The sequence below is a fragment of the Colobus angolensis genome, unplaced genomic scaffold (assembly GCF_000951035.1).
Source record: "Colobus angolensis palliatus isolate OR3802 unplaced genomic scaffold, Cang.pa_1.0 Scaffold96, whole genome shotgun sequence".
Classification (NCBI taxonomy): Eukaryota; Metazoa; Chordata; class Mammalia; order Primates; family Cercopithecidae; genus Colobus; species Colobus angolensis.
Genome location: NW_012123598.1, coordinates 1,560,012 through 1,570,093, shown reverse-complemented (window position 1 = coordinate 1,570,093; position 10,082 = coordinate 1,560,012). Strand labels below are relative to the sequence as shown.

The 10,082-nt window shown below is 48.8% G+C and overlaps 1 protein-coding gene across 1 annotated transcript in view; it reads left to right on the top strand.

The window, feature by feature from the left end:
* The window catches only part of NLRP5 (NLR family, pyrin domain containing 5), a 59,084-nt gene that overhangs the window by 18,732 nt on the left and 30,270 nt on the right, over positions 1-10,082 (top strand). The window contains exons 6-9 of the mRNA XM_011932436.1: positions 799-855; positions 1,214-2,807; positions 8,578-8,748; positions 9,511-9,678. Of these exons, the coding sequence (XP_011787826.1) occupies positions 799-855; positions 1,214-2,807; positions 8,578-8,748; positions 9,511-9,678 (1,990 nt within the window). The remainder of the gene's footprint in view (positions 1-798; positions 856-1,213; positions 2,808-8,577; positions 8,749-9,510; positions 9,679-10,082) is intronic.

Genomic DNA, 10,082 nt, shown 5'->3' with positions numbered 1-10,082 from the left:
TGATTATCTACAGTCAGATACTATGAACACAAAATTCTAAAGAACCCATAATTCTAGGGAACTCGAGTCAATCACAACTTGGTTTGATGGATGCTAAACATATGGCCAAGAATAGTCAAGTGCTTTCTTCAAACTTAAGTGGCAGTAATTATTTTCTTAATTCCTTCTATCAACTAATATGTACATGAACACCTGCCTTTGAAGAATTGTGATGGAATTACAGTGGTAAGAAAAACATGTCTTGCCTTCATGACTTTTTTTTTTTTTTTTTTTTGAGAAGGGGTCTCGCTCTGTCACCCAAGCTGGAGTGCAATGGCACGATCTTGGCTCACTGAAACCTCTGCCTCCCAGGTTCAAGCAATTCTTCTGCCTCAGCCTCCCAAGTAGCTGGGATTACAGGCGCCTGCCACTGTGCCCGGCTGGTTTTTGTATTTTCAGTAGAGATGGAGTTTCACCATATTGGCCAGGCTGATCTTGAACTCCTGACCTCGTGATCTGCCCGCATTGACCTTCCAAAGTGCTGGGATTACAGGCGTGAGCCACGAAGCCGACCTATCCCTCATTTTAATAACTTGTGCAAGGCTCTCCAATGAGAAATGAGTCTGGGACTCACACCCTCAAGCCTTGAATTAGTGCTCATTGTACTAGCACTCTGTCTTCTAGCTGAGCCAGTGGTTGCCATGCTTTAAACTGGCCAGAAAACTAAATATGGCATGACTGAGCTTATCTTGGGGGTGTCGGACATATCTGATTTGAATAATAAACACAAGTATGATGGAATTCATTCTTCTTTTGCAGAAATTTCACAAGCTGTGGAACAAGAAGATGCCACAGCAGCAGGGACAGAAGAACAAGGTGAGGAAAACAGATTTATTCCTTGGTTGCCCTCCTGGAAGAAAGTTGGGTGAAAGAAGTGTAAGTAGTTTAGTTGCTGGGGTATGTAGTTTAGATTGCCTTTCTTCATTCTCATTTGTCTCTGGTGTCAACCCCTTCCCTTCACGCTCTTGATCTATCCCATGGATACAGCTATGCACATTTACTGTGATTATCTACAGTCAGATACTATGAAGACAAAATTCTAAAGAACCCATAATTCTAGGGGACTCGAGTCAATCACAACTTGGTTTGATGGATGCTAAACATATGGCCAAGAGTAGTCAAGTGCTTTCTTCAAACTGTTTCCTGATTTTCTTTCTACCCTCTCTGACTTCAGAATGTGGAGGTGACGAATGGGACTACAAGAGTCACGTGGTGACCAAATTTGCCGTGAAGGAGGATGTACGTCGTGGTTTTGAAAAGACTGCTGACAGGCCAGAAATGCAAATGTTGGCTGGTGCTTTTAATTCAGATGAATGGGGCTTCCGGCCTCACACGGTGGTTCTACACGGAAAATCAGGAATTGGGAAATCGGCTCTGGCCAGAAGGATCGTGCTGTGCTGGGCACAAGGTGGACTCTACCAGGGAATGTTCTCCTACGTCTTCTTCCTCCCCGTTAGAGAGATGCAGCAGAAGAAGGAGAGCAGTGTCGCAGAGTTCATCTCCAGGGAATGGCCAGACTCCCAGGCTCCAGTGACGGAGATCATGTCCCGACCGGAAAGGCTGTTGTTCATCATTGATGGTTTCGATGACCTGGGCTCTGTCCTCAACAGTGACACCAAGCTCTGCAAAGACTGGGCTGAGAAGCAGCCCCCGTTCGTCCTCATCCAGAGTCTGCTGAGGAAAGTCCTGCTCCCTGAGTCCTTCCTGATGGTCACCGTCAGAGACGTGGGCATAGAGAAGCTCAAGTCGGAGGTCGTGTCTCCCCGTTACCTGTTTGTTAGAGGAATCTCCGCAGAACAAAGAATCCACTTGCTCCTTGAGCGTGGGATCGGTGAGCATCAGAAGACGCAAGGGTTGCGTGCGGTAATGAACAACCGTAAGCTGTACGACCAGTGTCAGGTCCCTGCTGTGGGCTCTCTGATCTGCGTGGCTCTGCAGCTGCAGGACGTGGTGGGGGAGAGCATCGCCCCCTTCGGCCAAACGCTCACAGGCTTGTACGCAGCTTTTGTGTTTCATCAGCTCACCCCTCGAGGCGTGGGCCGGCGCTGCCTCAATCTGGAGGAAAGAGTTGTCCTGAAGCGTTTCTGCCGCATGGCTGTGGAGGGAGTGTGGAATATGAAGTCTGTGTTTGATGGTGACGACCTCATGGTTCACGGACTCGGGGAGTCTGAACTCCGTACTCTGTTTCACATGAATATCCTTCTCCGAGACAGCCACTGCGAGGAGTTCTACACCTTCTTCCACCTCAGTCTCCAGGACTTCTGTGCCGCCTTGTACTACGTGTTAGAGGGGCTGGACATCGAGCCGGCTCTCTGCCCTCTGTTCGTTGAGAAGACGAAGAGGTCCATGGAGCTTCAACAAGCAGGCTTCCACATCCACTTGCTTTGGATGAAGCTTTTCTTGTTTGGCCTCGTGAGCGAAGACGTAAGGAGGCCACTGGAGGTCCTGCTGGGCTGTCCCGTTCCCCTGGGGGTGAAGCAGAAGCTTCTGCACTGGGTGTCTCTGTTGGGTCAGCAGCCCAATGCCGCCGCCCCAGGAGACACCCTGGATGCCTTCCGCTGTCTTTTCGAGACTCAAGACAAAGAGTTCGTTCGCTTGGCATTAAACGGCTTCCAAGAAGTGTGGCTCCCGATTAACCAGAACCTGGACTTGATAGCGTCTTCCTTCTGCCTCCAGCACTGTCCGTATTTGCGGAAAATTCGGGTGGATGTCAAAGGGATCTTCCCAAGAGATGAGTTAGCTGAGGCCTGGCCTGTGGTTCCTCAATGGTGAGTACCCCAGGCAATTTTATCCTGTGTCTTGTGCTGAGCTCTGTGTCCCTGCTGCTGGGACTTGGTAAGACTTCCAAGAACTTCAAGGGCCCAGGTAATTCTTTCAGGATGAATCGCCCAGATGATGTCCAGCTGGCTAAAATGCCAGGACCCGAATCTGGCTCATTGTCCATAACTGGGAAAGGTCTTTCAAAATACAGGGCCCCGCCCAAGACTCTAAAGGAAAGGATTCTGGGGTTGAAACCCAGGAATATGTAATTTATTTTATTACTTTTGAGACAGAATCTCACTCTGTTGCCCAGGCTGGAGTGCAGTGGCATGATCTCGGCTCACTGCAAACTCCACCTCCCAGGCTCAAGCGATTCTTCTGCCTCAGCCTCCTGAGTAGCTGGGATGACAGGCACACACCACCACACCCAGCTGATTTTTGTAATTTTAGTAGAGATGGGATTTTGCCACATTGGCCAGGCTGGTCTCCAACTCCTGACCTCAGGTGATCCACCGGCCTCAGCCTCCCAAAGTGCTGGAATTACAGGCATGAGCAAGCTCCTCCTGTCAATGTGATCACTCGGGTTTGTGGACTGCTTGTGTGGTATGGAGTCCAGGGCCGTGCTGTCCAGTAGAGGGTTCTGTGATGGAAATATTCCATGTGCCTTGTCCAGTAAGACAGCCACCAGCCTCATAAGCCTGTTGAGCATCTGAAATGTGGTGAGTGAGACTGTGGAGGTGAAACTTACCTTACTCCATTTCAAATCATTTGTATTTTTTTCTTTTTTTGAGACAGTTTCACTGTGTCGCCAAGGCCGGAGTACAGTGGCACAGTATCAGCACACTGCAACCTCTGCCTCCCAGGTTCAAATGATTCTCTTGACTCAGCCTCCTGAGTAGCTGGGATTGTAGGCAGCACCACCACACCTGGCTAACTTTTCTATTTTTTGTAGAGACGGGATTTCACCATGTTGGCCAGCCTGATCTCAAACTCCTGACCTCAGCCTCCCAAAGTGCTGGGATTACAGGCATAAGGCACCGTGCCTGGCCTCATTTGTATTTAAATAGTCGCACATAGCTGATGCTTACTGAATAATGCCGGTCTAGAAAACATACTTTGCGGCCGGGTGCGGTGGCTCAAGCCTGTAATCCCAGCACTTTGGGAGGCCGAGACGGGCGGATCACGAGGTCAGGAGATCGAGACCATCCTGGCTAACACGGTGAAACCCCGTCTCTACTAAAAAATAGAAAAAACTAGCCGGGCGAGGTGGCGGCGCCTGTAGTCCCAGCTACTCTGGAGGTTGAGGCAGGAGAATGGCGTAAACCTGGGAGGCGGAGCTTGCAGTGAGCTGAGATCCGGCCACTGTACTCCAGCCTGGGCGATAGAGCAAGACTCCGTCTCAAAAAAAAAAAAAGAAAAAAAAAAGAAAACATACTTTGCTGGACCATCTCAATGTCATCCTATGACCCAGAATACAGCAGCAAAGTATGTGGACAGGCTGGGTGGAAGAGGATTGCTCAAGGCCAGGTTTTTGAGACCAGTCTGGGCAGCAAAATAAGACCCTATCTCTGGACAGGCTGGGTGCAGCTCCTCATACCTGTAATCCCAGCACTTTGGGAAGATGAGGGAAGAGGATTGCTTGAGGCCAGGTTTTTGAGACCAGCCTGGGCAACAAAGTAAGGCCCTGTCTCTACAAGAAAATTGAAAACTAGCCAGGGTAGAGGTGTGTGCCTGTGGTACCAGCTTATCAAGAGGCTGAGGCAGGGAGATCACTTGAGCCTAGGAACTGAATGCTTCAGTGAGTTATGATCACACCATTTCACTCCAGCTTAGGTGACAGGGTGAGACCCTGTCCCTGGAAAAAAAAAAAAAATGAGTAATAAAAAGAATGTGGACATTCCCTGGTGGTCTAGTTGTTAGGAAAATTTTTTTAAAAAAGTGAACGTGGCCACCCGTCTGCTAATATGTGAAGCTCAGGTCTGCTGCTTCCTGGTAGTGTGACCTTGGGCAAGTTACTCTGCTGCTCTGTGCCTCAGTTTCCCCATGTAAAACAGAGGTCATGGCAGCTACCTATCCAGTTGTCAGGAGACAGTACACATAGCTGCAGCACTCAGGAACTGGGCCTGGCACTCACTAACAGATGTCAGCTAATGATACTACCAGAGCTAAATGGAGTGCTGGTGTATATGGTACACTGGGCAAACCTGGTTTTAAATTTTAGCTTTGCCACTAACTAGCCCTGTTGCCATTGACAATATGGGGGAAATGGCACCAACCTCATGGGTTTAAAACAGCATCAGATTCCCAAGTGGGGCTGGGCATGGTGACTCAAGTCTGGAATCCCTACACTTTGGGAGGCCGAGGCAGGTGGATCACCTACTAAAATTAGCCGGACATGCTGGTTTGTGCCTGTAATCATAGCTACTAGAGAGGCTGAGGCAGGAGAATTGCTGGAACCCAGGAGGAAGAGGTTGCAGTGAGCCGAGATGATGCCACTGCACTCCAGCCTGGGCAACAGAGTGAGACTCTGTCCAAAAAAAAAAAAAACACACCTCACATGAAATGAAACAGGTCCAGCACAACACCTGGTGTGTGCTAAGGCCTTGATAACATGGCAGCTACCCTTGGTTGGAAAACAATTAAGTACAGATGCTTGCTTTGTGAGAGAAGAGCTCATGTCAGTGCAGACAAAGATCGGCTTGCCCGTTATGTTCTTCCCACAATCAGGGGAGTTACAACCTGGGCAATTTTCCTGTAGATTGACTGAAAATATACACAGCCACAAGGCTAAGCACTGAGATGGGAAATGTACATGTCATAAAAAATCACAGCTACTTGTGTTCACAAACCCCTTGCTATACTTACCATTCACTTTTTTCTCTTTTTTTTTTTTTTTTTTTTTTGAAACAGTCTCCCTCTGTTGCCCCAGACTGGTGTATGGTGGCGTGATCTTGGCTCACTGCAACCTCCATCTCCTGGGTTCAAGCAGTTTTCCTGCCTCAACCTCCCGAGTAACTGAGATTACAGACACATACCACCATGCCCGGCTACTTTTTGCATATTTAGTAGAGACAGGGTTTCACCACGCTGGCCAGGCTGGTCTCAAACTCCTGACCTCTGGTGATCTGTCCACCTTGGCTTCCCAAAGTGCTGGGATTACATGCGTGAGCCACCATGCCTGGCTGTATTCACCTTTTTCTTTGACAAATAATTGTATGTATTTATGGGGTACACTGTCATAGCTTGGTACATGTATATACACTGTAGAATAATTAAATCAAGATAATACATCTATTATCTTACCCTCTGTGTAACTTTTTGTAGTGAGAATATTTTAAAACTACCCTTTTAGCAATTTTAAGATACACATTATTAACTACAATCACCCTGCTCTGCAGTATGTCACTAAAACTTATTCCTCCTAACTGAAATTTTGTATCCTTTGACCAGCATCTCCCGAGTCCCTCCCTCCCAGTCTCTGGTAACCAACACTTCACTCTCTGCTTCTGTGAGGTTCATGTTCTTAGATGCTACGTGTAAGGAAGATGAGGCAGTATGTGTTCTTCTGTGTGCCTGGCTTGTTTCACTTGATGTCCTACAGGGTCATCTATTCATCTTTTTTTTTTTTTTTTTTTTGAGATGGAGTCTCGCTCTGTTACCCAGGCTGGAATGCAGTGGCAAGATCTTGGCTCACTGCAACATCTGCCTCCAGGGTTCAAGCTATTCTCGTGCTTCAGCCTCCCGAGTAGCTGGGAATACAGTTGCCCACCACCACACCCAGCTAACTTTTGTATTTTTAGTAGAGGCGGGGTTTCACCATGTTGGTCAGGCTGGTCTCGAACTCCTGACCTTGTGATCCTCCCGCCTCGGCCTCCCAAAGTGCTGAGATGACAGGCGTGAGCCACCACGCCCAGCCTCTGTTTCTTTTATTCTTCAGGGCAAACCCATGAGGTTAGTTCCCTGTTCACAAACGTGGGAAGGTATAAACTCAGATAGGAGATGATTGCCAGTGGACGGGAGAGTAATTGCTCCAGTTTTTAGGTGTACAATACAATATTAACTACAGGCACGACATTGTACAGCAAATCTCTGGAACTTTTTCATCTCACATAACTGACACTTCACAGCCATGGAACAGTAAGTCCATCTCCCCTGCTCCCCAGTCACCTGGCAGCCTCCATTCTACTTTCTGCAATATTAGATATTGCAAAGTAGAATCATGAGCCAAGTGTGGTGGTGGCTCACACCTGTCATCCCAGCACTTTGGGAGGCTGAGGTGGGTGGATCACCTGAGGCCAGGAGTTCGAGACCAGCCTGACCAACATGGTGAAACCCCGTCTCTACTGAAAATACAGAAGTTAGCTGGGCGTGGTGGTGGGAACCTGTAATCTCAGCTACTTGGGAGGCTGAGGCAGGAAAATCACTTGAACTTGGGAGGCAGAGGTTGCAGTGAGCCAAGATCATGCCACTGCATTCCAGCCTGGGCAACAGAGACTCCGTCTCCAAAACAAAGTAGAATAATGCAGTATTTGTCCTTCTGTGACTAGTATAGCTCACCTAACACAATATCCTCCAGGTTCATCCACGCTGTCAAAAATGGTAGAATGTCTTCCTTTAAGGATCAGTAATACTCCGTTTACGTATGTATAGCATGTTTTTGTTTTGGTTTTGGTTTTTTTGAGATGGAGTTTCACTCTTGTTGCCCAGGCTGGAGTGCAACGGCATGGTCTCGGCCCACCGCAACCTCTGTCTCCCAGGTTCAAGCGATTTCTCCTGCCTCAGCCTCCCGAGGAGCTGGGATTATATGCATGAACCACCATGCTTGGCTAATTTTGTATTTTTAGTAGAGACGGGGTTTCTCCACGTTGAGGCTGGTCTCCAACTCCTGACCTCAGGTGATCTGCCCGCCTCAGCCTCCCAAAGTGCTGAGATTACAGGCATGAGCCACTGCACCTGGCCGTATGGCATGTTGTGTATCTGTTCGTCCATGGATGGATATGTAAGTTTTCCACATCTGAGCTGTTATGAATAATGTCAGAGTGAGCGTGGGAGACCAAATACCTTTTCCACATCCTGATCTCAGTTCTTCTGGGCTTATATCCAGAGGTAGGATTGCTAGGTCCTACAGTAGCCCTATTTTAATATTTTTTTAGGAACCACTGTACTGTTTTTCCAAAGCTGTTGCACAGTTTTACGTTCAAATGGAGCTGGAATTGAAGCCAAGATCTGTTGCAGGGCCAGGCACAGTGGCTTCCACCTGTAATCCCAGCACTTTGGGAGGCCGAGGCAGGGGCAGGTCATGAGATCATGAGTTTGAGACCAGTCTGGCCAACATGGTGAAACCCTATCTCTATTAAAAATGCAAAAATCAGCTGCGCATGGTGGCATGCGCCTGTAGTCCCGGCTACTCGGGAGACTGAGGCAGGAGAATCGCTTGAACCCGGGAGGCAGAAGTTGCAGTGAGCCGAGATCGCGCCACTGCACTGCAGCCTGGCGACAGAGTGAGACTCCGTCTCAAAAAAAAAAAAAAGATCTGACTCAGGAGCTGGCAGTTCCTAGTCATGCCTCTGCACACCCCTCGGTTATCGATATATCCAGTAGGCAGGGTGGACGCAGGGCTAGTCGTGCAAAGCGTGATGGCAGCCGCTAAGTTGTCTCAGTCTCTAAAGCCGCCCAGGTCTCACCTCCATAGCTCGGTCCCTCTCCTCCGACGTGTTGCCACGATTGCTCACGTTAAACTCCATCCCACGAGCCCCTGTTTCTATCCCCCTGATGTAGGATGCGGGGTAAGACCCTCATGGAGGAGCAGTGGGAAGATTTCTGCTCCGTGCTCAGCACCCACCCCCACCTGCGGCAGCTGGACCTGGGCAGCAGCATCCTGACAGAGCGGGCCATGAAGACCCTGTGTGCCAAGCTGAGGCATTCCACCTGCAAGATACAGACCCTGATGTAAGGCTGCCCGCCCCCTACGAGAGAATCTCTTCCCATGACACTGTCCCAGCTCTCCCCTACCTCCTGAAAGGAGACCCATCTGAAACCCCTCAAGCTCAGCCTGAGGGCATCAGTGCCCTCAGGTGTAGGAACCAAGTTCCCAAAAGCACAGAGTGGGGAGTTGCTAAAGACCTTGTGATCGGCCGGGGGCGGTGGCTCACGCCTGTAATCCCAGCATTTTGGGAGGCCGAGGCGGGCGGATCACCTGAGGTCAGGAGTTCAAGACCAGCCTGGCCAACAGGGTGAAACCCCAGCTCTACTAAAAATACAAAAAAAAAAAAAAAAATTAGCAGGGCATGGTGGTGCGTGCCTGTAATCCCAGCTACTTGGGAGGCTGAGGCAGGGGAATTGCTTGAACCAGGGAGTCGGAGGTTACAGTGAGCCGAGATCATGCCACTGCACTCCAGCCTGGGCAACAGAGCAAGACTCTAACTCAAACAAAACAAAACAAAAACCTTGTGGTGTTACTGAAGCAGGTTCCTTGACACTGGGTTTGGGTGGGTTTGGATGGATTAAGCTCTTCAAGGCAGAGATTGTTAATACAGCTTCACGCTATTCCCAGCAGCTGGCCTATCACAGGCACTCAGGTATTCGTTGCTTTACAAGGAAATACAATTAGAAATTTGCAAGTCAGAGTGGGAGAAGGCTGGGAAGGATAAGTGAGGTTACAACAAAACTTCACCAGTGTCGCATGCATCTCCCCTTTCCCGTCTCCTGCAGGTTTAGGAATGCACAGATTGCCCCTGGTCTGCAGCACCTCTGGAGAACCCTCATTGCCAACCGTAACCTAAGATCCCTCAATTTGGGAGGCACCCACCTGAAGGAAGAGGATGTAAGGATGGCGTGTGAAGCCTTAAAACACCCAAAATGTTTGTTGGAGTCTTTGAGGTACGTCTCTGGTAGGGCTTTTGCCTTTTGTTTCTTTGTTTTTACTTTTGTTTGAAATGATTACAGAAAGAGGCAAACATCATAAGAGCTGCAAAGATGAAAAAGTGTTGGTGATGGATGGTGGTGATGGTTGTGGGAGTTTAATGCCACTGAATTGCACACCTAAATAATTAGTCCATTTTCGGTTATAAATACTTGATCACAATAAAAAAAACTCAAAGTTTCATTTAAAAATATTTATTCTTGGGAGGCCGAGGCGGGGGCGGATCACAAGGTCAGGAGATTGAGACCATCCGGCTAACATGGTGAAACCCTGTCTCTACTAAAAATACAAAAAATTAGCCAGGTGTGATGGTGGGCGCCTGTAGTCCCAGCTACTTGGGAGGCTGAGGCAGGAGAATGGC